This window comes from Carex rostrata, chromosome 14 (genome assembly GCF_964058835.1).
Source record: "Carex rostrata chromosome 14, lpCarRost1.2, whole genome shotgun sequence".
NCBI classification, from domain to species: Eukaryota; Viridiplantae; Streptophyta; class Magnoliopsida; order Poales; family Cyperaceae; genus Carex; species Carex rostrata.
The window spans coordinates 4,795,550-4,822,161 of NC_135931.1; the positions used below are offsets into that span (position 1 = coordinate 4,795,550).

General features: G+C 39.5%; 2 protein-coding genes across 5 annotated transcripts in view; both read right to left on the reverse strand.

The window, feature by feature from the left end:
• Positions 1–17,497, reverse strand: LOC144565506 (ER membrane protein complex subunit-like protein). Its single transcript, XM_078315286.1, has 7 exons — positions 17,488–17,497; positions 2,239–2,362; positions 1,694–1,750; positions 1,255–1,408; positions 997–1,094; positions 530–595; positions 1–147 (listed from the first exon to the last, which is right to left on the reverse strand). Exons 2-7 carry the CDS (start codon positions 2,329–2,331, stop codon positions 112–114), a joined length of 504 nt encoding a protein of 167 aa, XP_078171412.1. The 5' UTR covers positions 2,332–2,362; positions 17,488–17,497; the 3' UTR covers positions 1–111.
• Positions 5,362–26,612, reverse strand: part of LOC144565505 (uncharacterized) — a 26,514-nt gene continuing 5,263 nt past the window's right edge. For all 4 annotated transcript variants that reach the window (XM_078315282.1, XM_078315285.1, XM_078315283.1 and 1 more), the window contains exons 11-42: positions 26,425–26,493; positions 25,954–26,035; positions 25,393–25,445; positions 25,181–25,279; positions 23,271–24,506; positions 22,324–22,953; positions 21,613–21,969; positions 20,944–21,279; positions 20,496–20,754; positions 20,106–20,328; positions 19,313–19,721; positions 18,887–19,036; positions 18,559–18,780; positions 18,245–18,466; positions 17,534–17,864; positions 16,678–17,057; positions 16,072–16,332; positions 14,662–15,015; positions 13,860–14,287; positions 12,898–13,342; positions 11,494–12,578; positions 11,130–11,346; positions 10,244–10,504; positions 9,680–9,970; positions 8,760–9,224; positions 8,164–8,498; positions 7,883–7,979; positions 7,257–7,535; positions 6,522–6,924; positions 6,128–6,276; positions 5,814–6,011; positions 5,362–5,683 (exon numbers count right to left, since the gene is read on the reverse strand). In XM_078315282.1, the coding sequence (XP_078171408.1) occupies positions 5,564–5,683; positions 5,814–6,011; positions 6,128–6,276; positions 6,522–6,924; positions 7,257–7,535; positions 7,883–7,979; positions 8,164–8,498; positions 8,760–9,224; positions 9,680–9,970; positions 10,244–10,504; positions 11,130–11,346; positions 11,494–12,578; positions 12,898–13,342; positions 13,860–14,287; positions 14,662–15,015; positions 16,072–16,332; positions 16,678–17,057; positions 17,534–17,864; positions 18,245–18,466; positions 18,559–18,780; positions 18,887–19,036; positions 19,313–19,721; positions 20,106–20,328; positions 20,496–20,754; positions 20,944–21,279; positions 21,613–21,969; positions 22,324–22,953; positions 23,271–24,506; positions 25,181–25,279; positions 25,393–25,445; positions 25,954–26,035; positions 26,425–26,493 (10,446 nt within the window). In that variant the 3' untranslated portion in view covers positions 5,362–5,563. The remainder of the gene's footprint in view (positions 5,684–5,813; positions 6,012–6,127; positions 6,277–6,521; positions 6,925–7,256; positions 7,536–7,882; positions 7,980–8,163; positions 8,499–8,759; positions 9,225–9,679; positions 9,971–10,243; positions 10,505–11,129; positions 11,347–11,493; positions 12,579–12,897; positions 13,343–13,859; positions 14,288–14,661; positions 15,016–16,071; positions 16,333–16,677; positions 17,058–17,533; positions 17,865–18,244; positions 18,467–18,558; positions 18,781–18,886; positions 19,037–19,312; positions 19,722–20,105; positions 20,329–20,495; positions 20,755–20,943; positions 21,280–21,612; positions 21,970–22,323; positions 22,954–23,270; positions 24,507–25,180; positions 25,280–25,392; positions 25,446–25,953; positions 26,036–26,424; positions 26,494–26,612) is intronic.

The following is a 26,612-nucleotide window of genomic DNA, read 5'->3' on the forward strand; positions in this document are numbered from 1 at the left end:
TCAAATAAATAACTAGACTTCTATTTTAAATGTGATATTGCAAAGTGGCATCAAATGTTCTTAAGCAACAAAGATAAAGGAAAGAAGAAAAAGAAAGACAATGACAAGTCATTAAAAACTTGCACCTCCACCAGCAAATTCAACTTCCTGAAGAAAGAAAATACATTATGCTCTTAGCATTGGATCTTTGATGACTAGGTCTATAAAATTCCATGAATTAATAAGCTGCAAATTGCAGATGTAGTTTTTACACGGACTAGGATATTGGCATGATATGCTATTTGCAAAGTATCAGTTCACCAAGTGGGGGTAATTAGCCCAAACTCAGCTCAACCTGGCCCCCAGTCAGTATAAACCTCAATCCAACCCAATTTACCTTCTACCACAACCATCCAACTCAAATCACCAACAAAAATCAAGTAAATTACATTTGAACTGCTAATACGGGCTGGTAAAGACCAATGAACTGAACTTTGTTAAGTTAACGGAATTCAGCATTAATGTAAAAAAGAAGGGTTTAAATACAAACCTTAGCAGGGGAAAGGGAAAAGACCCAGTCGGAGGCATGAGTTGGCAGGAGACCTAATGTGTTCAGCTGTTACACAAAACAGCATTAAAGTTAGCTAAACATTCATACATAAATAAACAAAAAATAAGGTAGGATCCGACTTTTTTCCAATCAAGCCAAATAAATTGAGAAACTAAAGACTTTAATGGGAAATATAGATAGTTCTCTTTTCAAATATATGCATGTTGAGTACTGTTTGATAATCCATCAAATAGAGTTAAATACATAATATAGCAATGTCGCCATTACGAATGATGAAGCATACATCACATCCCAAACATTTTTATTTTCAATACATATAACATGTAGGTTACACTCAAACCAACGTCAATTCCTACTAAACTGAATGTTGTTAACATTGTAAGAAAAATATTGCCAATGGATCCCAAACCATAAAATTGTATTTATTAGAGAGAGTAATTAATCACCTTCCACATGCCCAGCGCCATACCACCCAAATTAAGGGCAATAAATAACAATCTTGGTGCATTCAAATCCACCCTTGGGTCCTTAAATGGTTCGAAAACTGCCATTGAAAATACAAAAAATATTAGCTAATGATGGTACCATTTTCCTCACTTTTAGTTTGCAGGAAACATCTATTACATAAATTGGGGGACTGATAGCCATAACATTTTTTCCATTAGTTAGGGAGTTGTTAACTCAATAAGTAGAAGTCAGAATACCTTTGCCAACACTGCGAAGCGCACTAATGGGTTGCCAAAGAGCAGAAAATGTGATACCCATGCTGAAGAGATGCACTGTGTTTCCCGCCATCCACATCATGAACCCCATCATTAAAAGGTTCTTGAATGGTGCTTGTGCCACCTCCCATGCTTTCTTTTACGTTTTCAAGTTAAAAATGGAAAATATATATATATATATATATATATATATATATATTAGGTCAAAATTTATATGGTATCAAACGTGAGCAACTACTGTTTATATTTGCTTGGGTTAACTCAATTTTAAAATTGCATTGTTATGACTTCTCTATTATTTAGTAAAGATTTTAGTTAATAGAAAAGCATTTGAAACATAATTAAGACAAATTAGGCTTTCAATTCTGCAGTTTGGGTTTCCTGAGGTGTTTGTGGCACTAAAAAAAGAATGACCAAATACCTGAGACTTCCATGCGGCCTCGGTATCATTCCTTTGACGGGATCCACTGCTTTCATCCTAAAACAAACAAAAAAAAGATGAAGTAAATAATTAAGAACTAGAGAACATGCCTAGCACAGTTTGTCATACCCTCTGCTGAGGGAGACCAGGTTCCAAAAGAACTAAATTTAAGTGCTGTATCGAACATTGACAGTTTTAAGAGCTAAAGTTGTGTAATTGAACCTTACAAAGATTTAATAACTAAATTAACTGGGGGTAGTTACAGCTTGCACAGTTTCAGTATGGTCAGGTAAAATAATTCAATTAAGGATTTAGAGGAGGGAATAGGAACGAAGCACAATCAAATTCCAAAGATCCAATTCCTTATTTCAACTCCCGATTCTAATCCATCGATTTAATGCACTGTAAAGCTCTTTTAGTTGAAATTAAACTAATACAGCAAAGAAAATATCTAAAGATCAACAACAACAAAACACACAGATGCACACACGCCGTGGATGGGGTATTAAGACAGAGAGAGAATAGCGAGAGACAGGGATTTGTACTAGATCAGGAGTAGATCGAGCGAAGCCGGGAGGATCAGGGACAGTGGGGTGAGAAGAGGAGTCGGGAATGTCAAAGTTCCAGCGCCGCGCCATGCCTTTGCCCGGATGATTGGATCCTTGGTGCTGTTCTGACGGGAAAACACGAACCCTCGATTTCGCCTTTAGACGAGATTTTTGTGACTTTTGGCAGATTCGGGTCGGATGGTGTTTCGATGGCATCCAGAGTCCAGATCTGACTATTGACCTATTGCTTGTTGAGAGTATTTATTATAACTATTATTGACCCAAAAATTTTATTAATATCTAATATTAAATAAAAATTAATACAAATGTCCACGATTTTTAAGAAATTTTAAAAATGTCTAAACGACTGAATTTTTTTCTGGACCATCGAAAAATTCGACGGCTGAATAACATAATTTTTTTTTTATATACACGGTTTTTGTTAGCGAACTTTTTCGGATTTATATTTTTTTTAAATTACAAATTTTATGATTATTTTCATTTTTCTATTAGAATATTATAAATATTTTAATATTTCTTTCAAAATAGATGGAATACTATATAATTTGGTTTACTAGAAAGATTGCAACAAATAATCCTGGTCAACATTTTTTAGTCGAGATTTTTGCAGCTGTAAGAAAAATTAAAATATTTCTTTGTGTTACTGAAAAAGATAAAAATGTTTTGAATATGTTGATTCCAGTTCAAAAATCACTTCTAATAAATACATAAAATATTGTGATCCTTCTATTTTCAAAAAAATAAGAATTTTCTCCGACTTTTATCAAACGAAATGATTTCGTATTAATTTTTTTTCAAAACAAATACAATATCTTTAAATGTACTACGTTAGGAGTATTTATTATAACTTATTTTAGTTCTTGGTACTATTCTATTTTGAGGGTTTAATTACGAGCTTATTTCATTAAAAAACCTAAAATTCCGGTTATAAATAACAAAAAGAAAAATTGTACTTTCGTCTTTTTTTTTGCTTCCATTATAGCTCTCTATTTTTAAATTTTTCTAATAAATTTATATGTCAAATAAAACCGTTAAATACTTAGATTGTGATCTATATGATTTTTTCTATATGCACATAAAAAATTATCATATGTCGAAATTGAGTTTATATGAATCAACAAGTTAAAAAATTAACATCCAAAACTTCTCTACATCGGTATTTTTGAAAGCTCTTGATAATAATGAAAACAAAATCAAAATATCATAATATTTCACGTATCGATAGAGAAAATGAAATAGATAATCATATCTCACGATCTTACTATGACATTTAAATTTTAAATATTGAGTTATTGTAGTTCTACAACTGGAGGTACGATGAAGACACGAAGACATTTAAACCCTCTTTAATTTTATGACAAAAGTATATCATAAATTCTTTGCTTTTGGAATATGTACCTATTTAAATACAATAATAATATGTTTGTTCATTACAAATTTGGAAGACAAATTTTTAAACCATGAAGGAATTAGCACAAGGCACGTTATATTGTGGAAAACTAATCCTTGAATTTAAATAATCGTAGGATATTCTTAGATGGTTGAAAATTTGATGAAAGAAATGCAGTTGCGACTTGCGAGGATGCTATATGCACAATTATACACGAATGGTCTCCTAATTTTCATTTAAACATAAAGGGGAAGATAAAAAAAAAAAAAAAAAAAAAAGGTATCGGTGCATATAGAATTTTTGCATTAAAACATAATGCCCAAATATATCTTTAGAAAAGGTAGGCTTAAAATTTTGTTGTTGCATGAGGCACATCCGAATTTTTTATTAATAGAAAATAAATAAATAAAATATCGAAATACAGCATAACTTTTGAATTTTGTCGAAAACTGAGTAGAACGGGTTGTGTAAACCCGTCCCACCGGACGGGTCTAATTATCCCGTCCAGGTTATATCCTTAATTAACCGCAGTTATCGGTTAAAACGACTTCGCGGTTAAAAAATAAAAATAAAAAAAATACCCGGACGGATTGTGTAATCCCGTCCCGACGAAAAAAAAAATTAAAAAAAATTACCCGGACGGGTTGTGTAATCCCGTCCCGACGCAAGAAAAAAAAAAAAAAAAAAAAAGCAAAGGCCGGACGGGAAAATAAAACCTGTCCAGATTTATATACATATATAATATAACTCATTGTTGCAACAGCACCTGTAGAACTCGTTGCTCCTTGTCTCCCTCCTGCCACATAGACGTGAGCAGAGTTTTAGACCGTTTGATTCCCTGTTGATCTTCACGTCAGATAATTGCCACCACTCAATTAGGAATAAATTCGCTGGGTGTGCTTGCCTACCAAGGTGTTCAACCAATTCCATCCCGTTCTTCTCTCCAATCTCGTCGTCTTCATCAACCAACAGGCTTTGAACCCAGTCAGGCGGGTGAGGGTCGTGAGTTTTAATATTATATGTATATAAATCCGGACGGGTTTTATTTTCCCGTCCGGCCTTTGCTTTTCTTTTTTTTTCTTTTTTTTTCTTTTTTTTTTGCGTCGGGACAAGATTACACAATCCGTCCGTCCGGGTAATTTTTTTTTCCGTCGGGACGGGATTACACAACCCGTCCGGGTATTTTTTTTTTTTTTTTTTTTTAAACGTGAAGTCGTTTTAACCGATTAACTGCGGTTAATTAAGGATATAACCCGAACGGAATAATTAGACCCATCCGGTGGGACGGATTTACACAACCCGTTCTACTCAATTTTCGACAAAATCCAAAAGTTATGCTGTATTTCGATATTTTATTTATTTATTTTCTATTAATAAAAAATTCGGTGAGGCACATTGTCCAATGATGTTTTGGACATTACGAGGATGTCTCAAAGGATAATATCTTTAAAAAAAAAAAAAAAGATTTTCCCTTCTAAAGTTCTTAATAATATTTACATATTTACCTGTGTATGACATGACGACAAGAGTTTGATGAACCCAAATGAACAAGTCTTGCATAAATGGGTCTTAGTTTTGCTGGTAGACTAGAAATGATGTTCAGTGGAATAAATCATACATTACGCCCCCGCCCCTATAGTAACTTGGATTCTACTTGGATCAGGGTTTGTGATTTGTGCACAAAATTAACAGACATCACATCCTTCTGATTTGAGATTTCATAATACTTGATACTGAGAATGAATACTTAAATTAATAGTTAGCAGTTTGTTCACAATAAAAACATATACCAGAAAGTCAGATCTCATCAACCAGCATATACACAAACAACTACAGCGGAATAATCTAGAAATCCTCTACAAATAATCTAACATCAGATAATTAGACAATACTTCGCCACAGCTGAATAACCTAGAACCAGGGATGCCAGGTAGGATCCATCATGCACAAGTTCTTAGGTGACAAGGCAGCTTCTACCAGCTCCGTCACACCTCTCTGTACTGACTGTGGTGGCTCCGTTGTGTTCTCCTCCTGGAAGATAGAAAATTACCATGGTTTTTCACTTTTGAGGAAAAAAAGAACATTTCTTTTTACCTTTTCCACTATAAAGAATTATAATAGACTTTTGGGTAATTTAGGGAGAAAAAAGCTCTGGATTTACCTCATCAGAAAGAAATTGTGGGGCAATGCTTCTGATGCGAGCAATAACCTGGTCCACATTAATTGTCACCTTCTGCTCAAAGTCTAGCGGGTTCAGTACCTGCACAGGTACAGAAGGCATAATAGGTCTCCGCCATGACCAAGATAAAAGCTCATCTCTGAAGAACATCGCCAGATGATGCCATATATGCTGATTTTGCTGCACATGCGAAGGAAGAAAAAATCTTCTTATTAGTTAAATCAAGGATTGCAGATTAAGATCAGATCTTGATACATTTGCAGCTGTGAGTAAACTTGTTATAGCAGAAGAATAACCTTTGGTGAAACCACAGCCTGTGCTGCGGCACACATAGCAGAAACAAGGAGACCTTCAACCCCAAAATGTGAAAAGAACGCCTCCATGTTGCGCGTCAACCTGAATGGAACTGGCTCATTGAACTCGATCATGCCATTGACATCATAAGCTGCATTTACAGTCCAAAAGGAAGAAAAAGGTTAGAAATAAAGTGCAAGCCCCCATAAAACACTTGAAAATGTGATTTCAAAAGGTCAAAGACAGCCAGGCCATTCATTATAAAATTAGTTTGTAAAACCATAAAACATCTCAGGCACCTTGTAACTGTCATTTGAAAAGGATATAGCTGATAGCATAATATACAACTAAAAGGAAATGGGGGCTATTTAACAGGTATGCCTTGGGTCACCATACCAGGATGGAAGTCATTCTGGAAGATCTTTCCAGTGTTCTTTGCAAACAAGATTTTATTCGGAGACCGACCACCAATTTGAAGCATGTATGAGACAAAGGATGAAAGAGCAAGTTGGGCTGCAAACTGCTTCTTAAAGGTCCAGAGGTGGGGCCCACTTGGCAGCGTCTTGTACATGAACTGTGTAAAAATGTTGTCATTGACCACAGTTTTGGTGATCTCATTGTAAGCCTGCAGACGCAGATCAATCACAGCATCTGGGGAGAACTGGCCACTAATGGCCTGGTTCAACTGCTCCTTAAAGGTGGTAATTGGGGTGTCAGCCTCGCGGTTGTATCGTGCACAATTTAACTCATAAACTTCCAGGAATGTGCTGTACATCAAATCATCCTCTACCATGCGTACCTGATTTGTTTCAAAGAAAAGGTTACAACTCTGCATAACATTCCATGGAGGTGTTGGGAAGAAATCTATATAGGGAAAATGCTAGTATGCCCACTCCACATGGTCAAGTTCCATAAATTGTTCAACCAAACTCCACTAGGGAAAAAAATATATATATTCTGACCTAATCCCCTCAAACCCACAGCTACCCCACCAAAATAGACATGCATGTTTATAGACAGAGGAATCCCTTGGCCACTGGTAAGTTCTAAAAAAAAAGAGAGAGAGAAAAAGAGATATTTCAACCCTTGGCAGCCACTACCAAGAGAGGGAAAGAATTTCAGCTTGCCCACCTGAGACCAAACAGGTATAATGATTGGGGTGTTGATTGCAAGGTGGCGGCGCCGGGACTCCTTGTGCTTATCGAACATCTTATTGAGTATACGGAACAGCTGAAGCATCCTCTCATCACTCCTAGCATTAGGGGTTAGTGAGGTCTGCACAATGAAATGGCGCTGAGAACCATCTGATCCAATTAAGGTCAGGCGGCGAAAGCTGCTCCCATGCCTTCTAACTATAGGAATGTCAGGCCCAATCCTATCTAGCTTCACTGTGTGGTCAGGCGCAACTTCCTGCACGCACAAACAAAAAGAAAAATGTTGTATAGCTGCATAGAAAATAAGCTGAAAACAAGTTTCTCTTTAAAGGATCATGAGCTGCAAATTTCAACATATCATTGGAAAAGATGATAATAATAGGAAGGGCTCTTTGGATTACATATAATTTATAGAGGAAAAGAAATGAAGTAAAATTCCCTAGTATCACATGAATATCCCATTTATCTATCCATCTCTATTTAGGACAGGACCTAATGACTCTTCCAACTTAACACAATAAAAAGATAATAAATAAATAATATAGGAACATTAAACCTGAATAGAAAATTTCAGAAATAAAATAGAAGAGACAACAACCAAACCTGATCACTGAAGTACTGACCAGGGATCTCCACATCTACAACATGGTAATCCCTAAGCACCTTGCTTTCTTCCTCCAATTTAAGAACAGCAGGGAACCTGCAGCACTCAATGTTTAATAGATAAAAAAAATGAAGTTATAATCAGTCCGTAAAACAAAATATTATTAGATAATCTGATGTTAACCTACATGATACTGAGCTATTTATCTATTGAAAATGCCACAGGTACATAGCATTAAGAACAGGACAATGCAACAAGAAAAAAAGAAATTTAATCCAACCTGTCTTCAACATTGCTCTGAAGAATGTTCTTCCAATGCTTCAGGCGCTCTGTCAACTCAGCCAGGGTGGACGGGAAAGTGGCAGTTGACTCAGGGTCAAGATCCCGTTCAAAGTCCTGCTTGTACTCTCTGACAAAATCCACGTGCTTGTTTACAGCCTCAGCAGAGAAGCATGCTCGGCATACCCCAGAAAGCTCTTTCCGCAGTGACTGTGGCACCTCACCAGTGGTTGCAGTGGGGTACTTGTAGCAACGATGGAGCAGCGCATTGACAACAGCTAGAAGGCGCTCCTCTGGAAGTGTCACGAATCTAGACCCAATCTCAGACAGTAAAATCTGAAATGGAATGTAAAGAAAAGGAAATTTTAATAAGGCAAAAAAACAAATAGGGCACTTGCATGTTAAGAAAGAAAACTTTCATGGTGGGTATATAATTTTGGTTGTCGTAGATACCAAAAGTGAATCTGCTTATACATAAAAATTATTTAAAATAATTCTCACGTCAGCTATTGGTTAATACATAGCAGCAGTTGGTAGTCAAAAAACAAATGAAAAGGAATTTGACAGTCATAAAGACCAGTTAAAAAGAGTATAGACCTCAAGTTCACTAGCCAAATTAGTGTGCTTGTTCCTCAAAGCCTCCATTATTTCCTTGGCCGCCTCAAATGCACTAACAGCCGATGCCACCAAATTGGTCGCACCACCAGCATTATTTGTGCGCCTCAACTGCATCGGGCCACCACCATCTGAAATATTATGCTGGTTGTCATGGAGTCCACCACCATCGGATGGACCAGAACGCTCTACCTCCTGCTGTCCTTGCAGATTACTGCCCCCTTCATTGGAGTGAGAATCAGGAATAGCCCCAGGTCCGCCATGATGGCCTGTGGCTGATCTAGGGTTACCATCTGGTGCTGGTACATTGCCACTATGAGAGCTTCCAGTGGCAGCTACAGACATGGCATGTTGCATTCTCTGCAGTGCAATGCTTCGACTCATGTCTGATTTGTTAGCTACATCTCGCCGCTCCATTAGATATGTGCGGAGCCAATAATACAATGCCTGCAATTGGAGGTTGAAACCAAATACATCAAACATACATACGTCTATATAACTCCTACCTAGAAAATGTGCCACCAAGGAGCACATTAAACTTAATCTATGGACATATCTGCATGCTATCTATAAATACAATCAGCACATACATACACTCTCAACTGTATTGTATTTGCCCAGGCATATATCCATAACAAAAATATGGTTTACATACAAACTAAAGCTCCAAATAAACCTGCACAACTATAGTTTTATATATTGATACGCATACGCATAAATTGACGAGTCCAAATAAGACCTCAGTACTGTAGCAGTCCGGTCCAGTACCATTACATGGAACAAAAGCAAAAAATTGTTGTGGGGCCAAGCCAGATTCCATACTTTTAGCAATTGTTGCTGTCTTATGTTCAGTCAGGAAGAGGGGAGAAAAATCTATTAGTACAGAAACACTTATAAAGTACCTGCGGATAATGTTGAGCAACCTTCATGAGGACAAGCTTACAATGAGGCGCCTCATTTCTCTGCAAAGAGAGTAGCAGCTGGGGAATCCAAGAGAGCCATACCCAGTGAGGTAGCTGGTCCAGATACTTATCCAGAGCCCTCCCGACTGGTTTATTTGCCGTGTCAAAGCTCAGGAGGTAAAGAACCCTAGCCACATGACTCCTTGAATTTGAGACCCCGTATTTGATCCCCTGGAAAAAACAGCTCACTGCATACTCCAGCCACGCCTCCTCCCTCGTCTCCTTGTAAACCTGTAAGATAAATAAATAAAAAAATGTATATAGAATTTATCTATTTAAGTACTGTTGGTTAGCTCAATTACTGATCCTTTCCTATATAAAACCAAAAATACCAAGTGCCCACCCTACTTGTGCTTGTATTTCGTTAATAAAGAATTTCCAAATAAAATAATCTATGCTTCTACAATTATACATTCTAAGACTTCTAATGGTGAAAACACAAACAAGGACAAGATATATCTCTTCTTTGCTAATGTGTGATACATTCTTAATATTGATATTTACCATATCACAGTAGTTGCCCCAGCTGATCCAACCCTTAGAAAGGTGCTTGTACATGCTAATGGCATTGGAGTAACTGGTGTTGGCAGCTTCACTGTCATTCATTTTCAACAAGAAATCGCCCTTCAGGCGGAAGATCTCAGCACGGTGCTTTGGAGGAAAATACTCCAGATTGGTATTGTTTATCAGGTTGAGGCCACTAACAAGCTCTCCTTTCATCTCCAAGAACGCCTTTGCTTGCTCTCTGATCTTAACAAATGCTTCCTGTCACACATAAGGAAATTTGTTTTCGATCACAACTTTACTGCACAAACATAGAGGGTGTTCGGCAAGTTGGGTAGGATTAAATTTTAAGCTTTGGTAAGGAAGAGGTGTTTGGCAACAAAAAGTTAAGAAAGTGGATGCTTAGCTTTCTTAAGGAGCTTCAAGTGCTTAAGCCATATTGAATGGCTCCTTAAAAATTTGGGCAAGCTTAAAAATGTGGGCAAAAGGAGGCTTAAAAAAGTGGTTTTAAGCTTTACAAAGGAACAAGTGTTTGGCAAGCTTAAAGACACATTGGTATCCTAAGGAGCTCTGAGGAACCCTAAGGAGGGTGTGCCGAACACAACCATAATACTTAAGTCTACAAAGGTGATCCTAAATTAACTACCAAAAAGAACTTGCAAAATGCAAAAGAAAGAAAGGCATAACAAATGTGATCTAGCTGGTTAAGTCCTGGAACAGAAAGCATTCAGTGCTTTCCACTGTACTGGTACAAATTAATCATTAAAAAGTGTGCTTGAAGCAAGTAGCATGGGTACCTTAAGATCCAGCCAACAAAAACAGGTAAAATAAGATAATATCCACATTCTAGTTCATAATTATCAATAGGCATGCAAAGAAACGCCACCTGAACTTCCATAGTGGAATGACCATACATCTTGTCGAGAATTTTTACACAAACTTCTTGCAGCCCTTGCTTCCTGGCAATATGCGCCAGTTTATTGACATTCCAAGCTTTATCTCTGTACCCAAGATGGTGCAGCTGAGGGTTCGTCTGACCAAAGTCCTTGAAGGCTTCGATCACAGAATTATACATCTCATTCCTCCACTGCAACAGGTCATACCTGAAGATTTGGTTAAGTTCAAGAATGTCAAAGTATATTCTAGTATTAAATATCGTATCAAATAGCATTTTGGTGCCATTGCGCAGCAATATAAACTGGTAAGGTATCTATCATTTCAGCTTAAGTACATTGCAGTATACAACATACCAGACAGTCATGCCATCCCATTCGTTGGGAGTCCGAAGCCGCCATGTCTCTAAAATATCTTTTAAGTCGGCAAACGCACTCTGTGGATTAGCCCCTGAGTTACTTGGAGTCTGTGCCTTACTCCCATTGGCAATATCCATCAAAATTCTGGATGACTCCTGCACCTCCACTAGCTGCTGAAACTGCTGGAGGAGGGGGATCCGAGCCTGGACCGAGAGCTCAGGCAACTGCCACCATTGCTCAAGCGAAAGCTCCACCCCTTTGGAAACAAAATTTTCAGCCTCAGCTACACCAGTTGTGCCCTTGTCATGGAGGGAAAAGAATGCTTGTATCAGTCTCAACTTGGGAGTCTCCTCCACTTGGGCCCTCGGCATCACGTTTTCCTTCATGTATGTCCATTCTGGAACCTTCCAGAGAGAATCAAGTAAAATATCGTAGTTTTCAACACTCTTTCCAAAATCAGACAGCACTTCCCATTGGCTCATCTGACCGGCACAGTGTAACCACTGCTCCTCCCAGAGGCACATCTCTGATTTAGGGACAGCATTGTTGTATGTGCCTTGTGTTGCCTTGATCATGGCCTGGTAGAACAAATTCTGGGCCCGCTGCCAGTACCCATGCTGGACAAGAGAAAGCCCAGCACGAGTCTCAGCAGTGATTGACCGCCTCTTCCACAAACCACACCTCATATCCTCTTCGTTCAGTAACCGGTACAACTCAGCTAGTGACTCAGAGCATTTAGCCTCATTGTTGAATAGCATTACATGACTCTCCAACAGAGCTAGGGATATGTGCCATGCATTGTATGTCTTCCCGATGTACTTAACAAGTTCACTAGGCATGCGAGGCTGCGGATGGCTAAGGTGGAGGCCTTCTAGAATGGCCTGCACTACATTAGGCCGGCTAGTTTGTTGTCTCTTGTGGTAGTCTTTGGACAGTAATGCAATAATGGGTTTTGCTAGAGCAACCTGTTCTTCCTTTTGTAGGGTTATCCACACTATGGGGAAGACCAAGACCCACAAATGGTAGGACACATTTGGGTCTGCAAATCCTAACTCTCTCAAAGGCACCAGCAAATCCATCAACTGAAACATAACAGAACAAAAAAACTTTGTTACAGTTTGCCAGCAACAAAAAGGCTTTTCACTAATTTTATTTACCATGAGAAAGAATCAAGAAATAACAGTGGTACAACATATAAAGATACAAAAACCCGTCAATCAACTAAATTAAGTAGTTAAGGCACATTTATTACTAAGTTGAAATAACTCTAAAAAATTGAAACCCAATTCTATTGAAATTAACAGCTAACTACAGTACATGAAATGGTGGAAATCCTTACTATTGTCACATTTTTCATATTTTCCTTTTACTTTTTGTGAAGAAAGGAAGAGAAAAACTTACTTGAAGCGTGCTCATTTCAGTCAAGAACTGGGCATGCTTAGCAGTGAGAGATTCAAATGTTAAAGGGGCACCACCATCAGATCCATCTGAACCATCAGTTGAAGCGCCAACCTGAGCTTGCATCATAGGTCCCTGATCCAGTACCATACCATGCGGCATCAATGGTGGAACGAGTGCAGAGTTTGGCGCAAGGCTGATATGATCATTCTCCACCAGTAGTGCTAAAATAAGGTCAAGGCCCTGCTTTAGCCAGAACTCATCACTCACTGCCTCCCAATCCTGAATTTGGATTATAAACTGAAGTCGTGCAAAGAGAGTTCGGGCCAGTGATTCATGGTAGAGCAGGAAGAACCTCTGTCTGGTCTCCGGGTCTTTCGCTCTCAAGCCCAGCATGAATTGGCGCTCAACCTTCTGGAAAACCTCCTGCCGCAACTGCAATGGGTATCTGGAATTTCCAACAATAATAAACACGCATATTGGTAAAGCTGTATAGCAAAATTTAGTCACAAAAGTTGACACATCGTATACACAAATGTAAAAAAATTGTACTCCACTTTGTTTAAAGAACAGGGTTAAAATGCCCCATTGGTTTTGTGTCCCAATCATGCTTCACATCCTTATCCCCGTTTTCAAATTCCAAACAGTCGACCGAGCCGCTCAACATGATCTCCATATTAAAATGTGCTTGGAGACCAAATTTTATAATTTTTTGGGAATTTTTTTCAGATAGGTACAAAATCACTGTTTTTTATCTTAAAAAATAGTAAAAATTTCCCAAAAATAAAAAATTTGGTCTCCAAGCACATTTTAATATGGAGATCATGTTGAGCAGTTCAGTCGACTGTTTAGAATTTGAAAATGGGGATAAGGATGTGAGGCATGATTGGGGCACGAAAACAATGGGGCATTTTAACCCTACTCTTGTTTAAGTTAATATACATTTTGACCCAAACAGAAATTACTTAGTCCCATCAGCACACAGCCCATATAGCAGTTGTAGAAACTTCTGGTCCCACTCTTCCAGCAAATTAGGAGGGAAGGCCTTCCGGTCAACCAGGGCTAGTTTCTGAAGGTAGGCAACAATATCTTTCATGTTCAAACCGCCAGCAGGTGCACCTGGCATGGTCCGATAGTCAGTCTCGATCCAGCTCTTTACTGTATCCAAAACGCACAACAGCACTGTCGGATCCGTGGCCCTTTCTGACAGGAGGGCATATAAGATTTGACCTATTGTTTTTCGGTAGTCAGGTGAGAGCATGACCCTTTCACTGATGAGTTGTAGAACATTTTTAAGATTGGAGATAACCGAAAGAGATGGTGAAGAAGATGAAGCAGCATCTGTGGGACCTGCACGTGAGCTGGCAGAAGAGTCCAGTTCTGCTCTAGGCCCCTGATATTAAATGAAATGGAAAGAGATAAAAAAAATAACAAATACTAGTAAGCCCAAAATAGGACTTAAAGCTCATATATTTACAGCCCTAGGTATAACAGGTCGACTCGGGTCAGGATCATGACAGGTTAAAGACATAGAATAAGGATAAATAGAACATGACTGTTGTAAAAGAAACATAGGACAAGGAAAAAGACTATTTCCAATTTTAATACCATAATAACAACCCGATAGTAGGCGATTAGCTTAACAATAGCATCCATTGCAACTGCTACACCAAACTATACGGACGTCACGGTGAAATTATTAACAATCAATATGTTTTACACCCTAAACTGGACTTGTTTACAGCAAAAGTCAAACTAAAATCCTACCTGTCTCGAATGGAGACCCGAGGTCCCCATATCTCTAACAAGGCGCTGAAGGACACGCAGTAATAAACCAATGAAGGGGTCAATAAAATTCTTCTGGACCTCAGACAGCGCCTTCATTACAGAAAGTGCAAAACTAATAATTGAGTTAACATTTGCAGCCTCAAGGGATATCTGTGGAGCTGTGACTGCAGCAAGGTTCTTCTGTAACAGATCAGCCACACGCTGGCAGAGAATCTTCACCTCCTGAGGGGTTGTTGGTGAGTCAAGAGGGAAAGCAGTGAATACCATTTTTATAAGAGTGCACAGGGACTTCCCGGCATCAACCATTTTGTTATTAAAGCATGGCTCCAATATCTATTTTCAAAGGACAAGAAGAAGAGACAAATATGAGTTAGAAATATAACTTAAGCAATTCATAAAATCTGCTTGTGACGTAGCCAACATGCAATCTCCACACCATATCGCCTTGTGTGAATGCATTGGTACAAAATCCACGCTTCCCATTTCTTCATCAGTTAATTTTCAGCTGATAGCTATTTGGGTACAAAAGAGTTACTACAGTACAAAAATGATCACAGTCTTGGGTTATGCTATTGTACAGTTTCAGTATAGTATCAGTATGTGCAAGTCTTGCTTAAGCATTAAGTTGTACCAAAATTTAGCCAAGACTTCAAGGGTATTACCAACAATATACTATAACATACCTAAGATTATCTTGGATCAGCTGCTTTTGAGAGGGAAAAAAATATAAAAGTTTGGTACTCTTAGTAGCATGGACACAGACAAGCTTCCAGTACCATACATCATTTTTGTTTATATTTCTGTTAGGACACTGGGAAAGATGCCACACCAGGGTCGTGCCCAACACGTGTTGGATACGGTCAACTGTGATTCGTGACACGGTCACTGTATTGACATGGCCAAGACACTTCTACACATTATAGGACCCTTGCCAGTTGACAAAAGACCAAATGCATATAGAAAGGATGTTCTTTAATTGCCCATCGTTCAAGGTCTACTACTAAACGAATCTCAGAATTCAAGAAATACAGTCCTTTTTGTTTGTTGAGTTGCATGACTATATCAGAGAAAGAGCGAGAGAAAGCCGACTATAGTTATACAAGACGCATAACAAAATACACACAGCAGTGATTCAAACCCGTGAGTCATTGAAGGCAAGCCTCAAGCACTATCACCTGAGATATTTTCTTGTTGTGTATCCATTGAACAAAGGTAATATATAACATAAAACTTTGTAAATAAATTGAAGGCAAGCCGTGACGCGTCTGTAATTTTTAGAAAATACCATATCGTGCAGTGTAATTTCATGTCAGCCACTCCTATCTGTATCCATGCTAAATGAACTGCAATAAAGAGCTGCCATAAAGACTGCTTAAACCCAATACCAACCTGGGAAATATGATTGATGTTATTGCGGATGAAGAGGCGAGGTTGTTTTTCCAAGACCTTGTTCATGACATCAAGACCTTGTGCAAGAGCAGTTGCAGGGTCCTTGGACTGGGACGGGGTCAGGTTGCTGAGCAATTTTTCTAGATAGTTGAACTTTACATTTGCATTAGGCCACACATCCAGCGCTTGTGTCAATAGGTCCAGTGCTTGCTTGTACATTACACTCGACTCCTTGTCCTTAGACTCTATCACAAGTGCTACCTGAATTGGAAGTATGATTACAAATTGCTTTGATCAAGTTTAACAATCCACTTACAAAATGCTGATAGGCTTATCCAAGTTAATTAAAGATGGAAAAGAAATGCATTATAACCAATCATGCAAATAACACCTTAAAAAAAAATGCAGATATTAATCTGTCACAACTCAAAGATAATTTGCTCCAACAGATATGTTAAATGTGCTGGTACAGTCATGCATATTGTCTTATGTCTTGCTTATCGTCGTATAATCGACGGTGAACCACATTATTACTACGAACACAAGCAAGTGCAAGAGGGTCTTTTTTTTTTTTTCGGGGGGGGGGGGGGGGGGAGAATAGCAAACCCTTATAAGGAAGGTGATTATCATCTCCTCCATGGCAGCATTAGGTTTATATTCCTCGTCAGGTTGACCAGCTGACCCACCTGGCGTTTCTACATTAGGAATCGAAGGTCCACCTGGTGACATCACACCAAATGCCTGTAATCCAGGCTCCATCTTCACTCTCTTGCTAAGATCCTCGCCAAACCCCTGCATGGTGTCTCCTACCATACGCCTCTGCTCCAGACCCACTCCCAAAAGATTAGGATTATTAGCATTGGGGTTGGGGTTGCCCATTGGGTCCACCATCATTGGAGCAGCTTGGATCCCACCTGGACCACCTTCAGACTCATGCACCACCCGCATCTCGTTCTGCCTCTGCCTCTCCCATGCAACCACCAGACCTACGAGTTGTCAACCAATCAGTTGATTAGTTCAGTAAAATTATATCAGCACTATATTGCTAAATTTTGGTAACATTTGACACAGTAAAACAATCTAGCAAAGCAAGCATATTACACCATCATTTCTCATGTTGATTGTCGTGCATGAATTATGCTATCCTTGGTTTCAAAGAATTGTTTTCAAGTGTCAATCTCCTATTGTATTAGGGGATTTTGTTCAAGGTCTGCCTAGTAAATAGATCCTCAGAACAGAACTGTTCGAAAATCTGTTGTGCTTCAGGCTTGCAAAGAGTTACCAAAATAATTTGGAAATTCATATGACAGAAAGGTTGAATATGTTGTGCTTAATTAACAACAGCATTGTTACACAGAACAACTTGTGCAATCTGATTTCAGAAAGGAAATAGCTTTTTGAAAGTTCAGATGACAGTAAGTTGAATATGTTAAGAAAAACAGACTCCACTTAACCAACTTACCAGCAAGCTCAATTGCCAGGCGGCGGTTCTCTGGGGTAGTGTTGTAGGGAAGTCCCAATCTGCTGAGCGAGTTGACCATCTGGGGGACAAACTGGGCACGGCAGCTGTAGAAAAGATCTGAATGGCGCACAATCAATTGGAAGATGTGGATCATATTCGGAATTGAGTGCCCTTCCTCTACCAGGATTTTCTTCGTGTACCGGATCCAGATGGGCACACGTGTGTCCCCGGGAGGAAGTCTCCTCGGAAGAGCTGGCATTAGTATGTCCAGTGCTTGTTTAACTAACATCCTATTTTCTGGCTGGCATGTTCTCAGCAATGCAATGAAAACCTGCATGTATATATGAAAAAGAATTAAATTAGGAAATACACTATTGTGATATAGAAACACATATTTATCACACCATGAAATTTACCCAAGAAATTCACCAAATTATTTTGAAAATTATCTTAGTACAAAGGTGTAAACTGTGAACAACTATAGCACTGCAGGCTGCAGTCATATTTTACAAACTACTTGAACTACAAGTAGAAATCCTGTGATGGCCAATGCTGATGACAAAGGCATCCCTTGAAGTATAATTTAAATCTCACCAACACTACATTCTCCTAGGCTGCAATTCGCAAAGTAACCCCCCCCCCCCCCCCCCCAATCCCAAAAGACCAGTAAGTAAGAAAAAAACAAAACAAAACAATGTAGACTGGGAAGACCTGAAGGATGATCTTCTCAGGTGCCTGATAGGCGTCGAGAAAGTGGCAGACATTGACAAAGGCCCATTGCTTGCTTGAGTTGTCTTCACGCTTCAAATGGTTCCATCCAAACTTTATCAGCTCTTTCCTATGATGGACCAGGTCAGACTGCAAATATTTCAAAAGTAGTGTTGCCAACTGAAGCAGCTCTATCCTCAGTGGTTCATCGTACTCTAGAGTAATCTGAAGAAAAGAACAAGGAACAAAACCCATTACTTTTGTTAGTACAATAAGACGACTGCATCACTTTACCATATTGCAATAATTGAATTTACCTCCTCAGGAGGGTCAAGAAGCTTGTCAACAATGGTCTTGACAATGGGGGCATCCACAACTTCCCAACTTTGTCCATTTTGGAAAGCATGTGCAAGCATAGGGAGGATTAGTATCTGCATCGCAACAACCAGATGGTCCTGGCCATACTGCTTTGTCTGGAATATGTTCAGAAAGTGTACCAGGATTGTCTTCTTCAGATTTGGAGCATACCCTTCAGCAACCTAAGGAGACGAGTGAATTTATACTCAAAACCAAATTCTCTGAAATAGGGAAAAGCATGGGTGGTTGCAAAAAAGAAATCTTTGATGCATGGAAAAAGAAACAAACCTCAATTACATAGAACTCCCGAAGGAAGCTATAGTCCACACGGCTGTGAAATAAGAAAATAGATAGCATATCGAAGAGTGCTCCAACCTCGGTGGGCTCATGCCTCAGGTAATTTAAGAAGCATTTTATGAGCCACTTGCTTTCTTTCACCTACATAATCAAAACATCAAATCAAAATAATTTATCCAATCGATAACTAAAGAAACAAAAGCTGTGAGTCAAGCCTATGACACAGATCAACAAAATTGTTCAGTTGGAAATAAATTGGAAAAGAACCAACCACTTAGTTAATAATAAGTGAGTTGGTTCATTTATATTTTATAATGACCTAATTCTGGCCAATAGATGGTTTCAAGCGCAGCAACCTAACTAGATAATTAAACCCAAAGTTCTTGCAGCATAAGGTGATGCATAGTAGATTCAGACCTGAAGCAAGCTCAGCTCTTGTTCATTCTGGAGGCGTGCAATCCTAGCAGGTGAATTCCAGGCCAAGAGAAGCGTATCAAAAACCAAGCGATTATTATGTAGCCAGTCTGGCATCAGCTTCACCATGGTTGAGATAAGCTCCAGTCCATGAAAATATGCATCAGAAGCTGCAGGGCTCGCCATAGCACTCGATGAGGAAGAGATGGGAACCATATTATCAGAAGCTGGAATCATAGGAGTGTCTTCATTCATGGATGAGGAGGAAGAGGGGATCTGTGATATGAGAGGGCTAGAACCTTGTCCTTGTGTGAAGAATTGTGGGAGAGCACTGGAAAGTATTTTCTGGGGAGATTTAGCAAGCTCCTCCCGGAGAGGTTGTCCCGCATCTGAACAGATTATGTACATAAACCTGAAAAAAATATTAAACCAGATTTATTAGCCTTTCAATCCATATATTACCTAGAGAGTATGAGAGAAACTAGAGCTAATATCAGTTACATATTATGGCATTTATGGTCTATGATCCCGAGGGTTCATGTTTTAACATTCACTGTTCAGGTCTGGCACAATCAAATAAGCTTTCATTCAGCTTTAACCTTCCGCAGTTTTAACTTCACAAAAATTATGAGCCACAATTCCACAAATTCTTCATTGCTGAATAGATTGTTGATCCACTAAAAACCTAAGATAAGTTTCAGTACAACTTCAGTCCCCCAAAGTCACTCCCAATTGTATTGCACTAAAATGACACAGTAAAACTTGCTGATACCATCTTCAGACAAAATGTAAGTACCTCCGGAAGTACTTGGGCTGGTTAAGTCTGGCGAGGAAATAATCAACGGCTTCGGTAGAGTAACGATTTAGAAACTTGGTTAGCGGTAGTCGGTACGGACTATTGATCTCGCTATAGAACTGGCCTGGGGGAAGTGCTGCCTCCAGGTCTATCACCAAGCTCACCAGCTCATCCAAAAACTTGCTGGCTGCTTGAGGAAGCAGATGGAACAACTCTATCATGGCTGTTAAATTTAAAAACAAAACAAAACAACACGGTATTAGCGTTATGAGTTATCCAAGTCACCTACCTACAGGAACGACAATAATACAAACAATTTTGCACGATATTTCCAGGAACAGAATTCCAACATGATGCTGTGAAATTAATTACTTCATTTGGTTTACATACCGGCGGCAACTTTGGGCTCCTCTCCGGGCTTCCAAGCCTTTTGGGCAGCGGCAAGCTTATCAAGGTCTAACCATTTCTTCAGATGGTCCAGTAACTTAACACCAAGTGTGACATTGAACCAGTTGGATAGAAGTTCAAGCAAACGGGCCAACCCTTGAAGCAAAGGCATTGTCAGGCTCTTTGTGTGGGCCAAATTGACCAAAATTGGCCGTAGGCTGCTTTGTAGGAGTTCCTTGGGCATTCTTTGCTGCTGAATTACCTAATGTCAAGTCAGATTATATCAAAGTTAAAACTATTGCCAATCATTCTATTACCGCCTGTATCTGATTAGCACCCATCAAAATAACTTATAAATACTGACAACAGCATTAAAACACTGCAGAAATATCATGTACAAAAACCACAAACCATATTCCAGAATTAATCAACAAAAATGCAGAAATATAACCTGGCGTAAGCCTTCCTTAGCTACAGACACTATTTCAGGGGTCCGACACGTCAGAGATTTGAAGAACATAGCTATGATCTTAGCCCTCAGCTCATTATAGGTGGGAGCACGCAGGTCATTCCAGGCCATGGCTGTGCAGAGCAGCTCGATGCATGCAGTACGGAGCCGGTTGAGCGTCGCAACAACTTTTGGGCTCATGAGCTTTGTCACCCACACTGTCTCATCTGCCTCTGCTATTTGTAGTGCGTCTTGTAAGAAGTTCACAAGCTCTGGGGTCATTTTCAGCAATGGAGGTCTCAGTGCTAGACAGAAGTTCAGGGCAGTAACTGTCCCCACCTGCAAAAGGAAGTTAAGAAACATTAGACATTTCATAACCAAGTTATCATAGAATGTTTATATTCACCTCCTGTCCAATGGAGCGAGCCAGGCTACTCTTACCAGAACCCTAGTCCACCAGCAGTAAGCACATTGTAAACCATGCGTTATCTTATGGGTACTAAAAGAAAAGAGTATTGGCTCAAGTTAGTTTAAGATCTTCAAATTTCAATCAAGCTCTAAAACTTTGTGAAAACCTCAAAGTTACATAATATATAACAAATTATAGTTTCCAAATCTGACAGCAGCATAAACATCGTACTATGACATAAGTCTTCAAAACTCTTTGGGTACCTGTTGATCTACATTCTTGGAACGAAGAGGCCGAGACACGAGTGGTTGCAGCAGGGGAAGGTACAGCGGCTCTAAAAGCTCAGAAATTTCGCTACCTGTTCGGCTGGCAAGCAACGACAAGCACGACTGCACATTCCTGCGCACAACCACTGAGGCATTAGGGTTGAACAGCTCCAGCGCCAGGAACTCAACCACCCCATGGAAGCTTTTCCGCCTTGCCTCATTGTTTGCCGACTCATCCACATTGTTCACCACCCGTAGGATCTGAGTCAAAACCTGGCTTGTCTCCTCTTGCTCCTTGTTTGCATGTATCGGGAGCCTCTTTAGCACGTAGATCAGACCCCTCACAATCATGACCTGAAATATTACAATGGTGTCAACGAGTATAATGTATACAAAGTAATACGACAAGATTATCCACACTATTGCAAGGAATTTTGATTTGTGAGAAAAGAAATTACACTTGGTTACTTAACATGCTGATGTGCAGTTAACCAACCACTCATCTATACCTAATTCAAACAAAAGGTACCTATGCAATAGAAAATAAAATTGGAAAGGAATTGCAAAGCCAAATTTTGGTAAGTTCATGTCAAATTTATTAACATTAGATACCAGGCCAAAAGGGTCGTGGTGCAAATCTGAGCATTACTTTCAGACATATTTTTTTTCCATTCAACATCACCTAGTTAAACAAGATAAGGACCTTACCTGGAAAGCACAGAGGGTCTCAACTGAGACCTTCCCAACCAGTGCACCCAGACCTGTTACTCCTCCAATTTGGGCTTGCCATGTTGCCCCATAACAACAATGAAGCAATCTCGGCAGTAGCTGCTCAAAAACAGGAACACGCACACTTGGGGGAGGGGAGTAGACCGGGTTAATTGAAGGACTAGAGACAAGCATAGGAGTGCTGGGTCCTGCACCTCCTCGAACAAGACCAGAATGCTTCACGCGTGCTAGAAAGAGTAGAGTCTCTGCAAGGGTGTTCAGCGCATTTAATGCAGCCTTAGCATGGGCCCTGTTTTCACTGGAGAGAACTTCAACTATCGCATCCAAGAAGATCATCGGGTCCAGTTCTTTCAAATTGGTAACAGTACTGCTTCTCTGTCTAGAGTGTGAGACCAGTTGCTGACCAATGATGGATGAGGAAGAGGAAGGGGTGGAAGAGGAGTCACTATGAAATAGCATTGCAAAGTGACGACAGACATCAGAGGTAAATTCATCATTTGGGTCATGAAGTGTGGGATCCGCAGTGGCAGCAATGGCAGCGACAAGTAGTGTTTTGAAGACTGATTTCTCAGCCATCAACTGGGTCTTTGTCTTCACACCCAAATCAACCTGTGTAAACAAGTAATATAGCAAATGGACTTGTTAAATAAAACTCAACTGAAAAGAATAATATAGAACATCAAGTTCTTCCATAAACCACACTCAACCTACTGGTATAAATATGCCTAAAAGTCAAGTGGCCAGAAGCATTTGCATAGACAGAGGAATACACAGACTTCAAGCCCAAGTTAAAAGTTTACTTCATGGGTACTTGTGTAGTGACAAAAGGGATAGAACAAGAAATATAAGAGATCTCAGGCACAGTTCGTCCATGAAGGGTAAGTAACAACAACAATTAAGTAAAAAAGAACAAGCTCAAAAAATACCTTCACATCTGTAGCATCAATCCTACGCCTTGAGGGGTCCACAGCAGACATCAGAAGTGCTCCCAAAACACCAGGACTAACTCCATCTGTTATGTTCCCACTTAAATTAAGGGAAGATGCAAGACAAACCCTAATGAATTTCAATGCTTGCCTCCGGTAGAAGATATCCATTCCACCAGCAGCACCTCCACCCATCACTGCTGCTATGGCAAAGTAAACAAACCGGTCCAACGGCACCAAAAAAGGTGTCGATGGCTCAAAGGTCAGGATAAGCCGGAGCCCGTGCTCTGGATTATCTTTGTAGTCTAATGCTAGCGGCTCTTTTAAGAATCTTCGGTTTCTACCCCCTAATTTCCCCAATAAATGCAATGCCTTCGTTCCCCAAGGATAGGGAGGGGGCCTCAGGTGGGCCCACAGTGAAAGTATGACATCTGACATTGCACCAGCCATGCTTGGTTCGAGAAAATCTGGGTTGAGGCTATCAATCCAAAAATCTAGTGTCCTAAGAGCCAAAGAAACAAGATCATCATTCCCGTTCAAGGCCAAAACGAGAGGCTTCATTAGCCTTGGAATATGTGGAAGGAGAGAACTGAGTCGAGCAGGCAAGGTCAAACAAAGATCAAGTATCAAATCCTTCATATCTTCCCCCATAGGCCCATCTAACATTGCCAACAACATGGTCAGGCATGGCTGCAAAGTCGGTATAAGATCACGCATCAAGGTATCAAACTTTGCAGTATTCAGAGATCGAAACACGCTGCGCATCAAATGCATGTAACCCAAAGGCTTCTCCACCTCAGGTGCATTCTTCATGCAAATGTCCATGATGACGGGCACATGGGGTTGCAAGACCCGCTCACACTCAGTTGGGGCCTTCGAGGCAGTGAGAAAAACAAACCGAAACAGCTGCAGCACGAGCTTGGCAGCAGGGGTGTCAGGCTGTTTTAGGGTCTCCATTTTGTTATTGACAAGGTAATTAATGAGCACGTCAGCAAAGGGGCGGATGACCTTGGAGACTTGCAACAGAGTAGAGAAGACATGTAGAAGTTGGGTGTTCGTGGCAATGAAGTCAAACAGCTCTGGAAGGCAGAGAGAGAAAACATCCATGAGGTCACGGTGCTCCATGATGGCCAGGATCTGGGAGAAGTGGTTAAGTATCTCTCTCTCCTCTTCTTTCTCCTTGTAGAGTGGGAAGCAGTGCGCTGCACTCTTCAACATCCCCGCGATCATCCGTACCTATGTTCAAGAAACAAAAAGAAATATGTTAAACATGATTTACCATTAAAAATTGCACAGAGCAGAGTTTTTCCTACCACAATGTGATACAATCCTAATAAGCTCTAATTATGTTAAACAAACACAGAATCATCTGTTTGTTGGATTGCACGTTTCTTTTTAAGTTTGTTTTTGTTTAGGATACATTATGCGCCCTTTTGTGGGGCAACAGCTGTTTTGGTGCAACAGACTCTGGTTCATTAGCACAACTCGCAAAAGACAAGTAGGAATACAAAGCCTATCATGGAGTTTGGTTGAGGCCTAAAGTTTTGGAGCCCTAAGTTGGTTGTTCCAACTTATGCCGGTCTAAGCTATTCATGTTTGGTTAAGGTCTAAAGCCTAGTTAGGCCGGCCTAATTAATCCGCATTTGATGGAACTGAGGCCTAAACCCCTTATTCCATGGTTTAGGCCTCAACCAAACATCGCCTACAGGAAACCTGGCATTTTTACTGGTTGGAACTTTCATACAGAATCAGAGTAGCTCTAACAACATATGGATCCCTTTAAATTTAAAAAACAACTTTTCTAATTCCAGTTTTATGATTGAAAAAAAAAACAATCTAAGAACTGGAGAATTGATTCCCACCCACTCCATGTGCATCCTTTAAATTGAGATTAAAAAAGAAAGAAGTACCTCATCCTCCCGCAGCCCAACAAACATGTAAGGTTGCATCACAGTACAAGGATGCGGAACCTGCACTTGCTGAAGTTGCACATGGGATTGAGGTGGCGGCTGTATTAAGAAATACAGATTGATTTTAAGTTAAGAAATAACAAGAGTTATTGCACATATATTAAGTATTGAACGATGGTTTTTAACATATAGAAGTACGATGGCATTATGACCTTATCCCGTTTATTGTGGCAATGGCTGATGCTCCACACTATAGTCTTCATTCCTGGAACTCATATAACAATGTCAGAGAGTACATCCGATAAAAGAACAAAAATCTTCTGAAAGAATGGCAAAAACTGTACAAGTTGAAAAACCAGTTCGCTCATACAAATAGATACTGAATGTCAGCATAAAGCCTGACAAGTACAAGAACATTACAAGATTCCCAACATTAACCTTAGCTAATACTAATATTCTTATTCATCCAATATCTGACTAAACATAAAACCAAGGACACAAAAAAATAGATAAAAGAGGGAAAATTTGATATGGTACATTCTTTCTTAATACAATAACAGAAATTTCACATTTTCAAGTGTTCTTTTTACTAGTGACTCTCTTGTTGGTTTCAAAAGTTTTCAGTGATTTGTTTTCTATTTAATTTCTCTTCAAGCATCCATGTAATTGTAATTCAAAATTATATAGACGTAGTACTATAAGCATAAACCAACTTGGCAAATTGTACAGTGTGTAGTTTCATTTATAAGCGGGGACTATAGAAAAAGACGTACCCATCACAAGAGTCTTTATCATCGATTTGTACTCGCCTACTTCCTTTGAGTACTCCACTGGCGTTTGCATGTTAAGTATTGACTGTATAAAAAAGAGTAAGACCAACTGATGTAGAACCAGCTTAATCCCCTCATAACCTATTGTAAATATCTTTTAATTGTACTCTTTCTATCTAATTGGAGATCAAATATCAATTGAGGCCTAATTAGTCAAAATGGAGACCTGTTACTTGTTACCAGAGTGATCTGGTTTTCACTGTTTGGTCCTGATGCTATGCCCTTAATATAGCATTACACCATTAACAATGAAAATAACACAAAAGCTCTTCATGTCTACATGTATAAAGAAGGCTTCTAATTTTAATTAAGCGTGTTTCAGAAAGAAAAGAAAAGGTTGTTTGGCTTAAAGGGTTGTTAAAAGGGAAAAGAGGGGAGGAAATAGGTTAACAAAAGATAAAGAGAAGCAATTACCTGAATAGGAAGTTCAAGTTTCTGCCTCAGACTTGTCCGCTCCTTACCTTCCTCGCCTTCTTCCAGCAGCTGGAGAGAGAGAGAGATTAAGAAATGTGATGTCATGATATCATAATAAAAGAAAATGAATTTTGTAACCAGATAATAGTGGAGCCAGTGCCAAGGTGACAAGTGCACAAAGAAAAGGA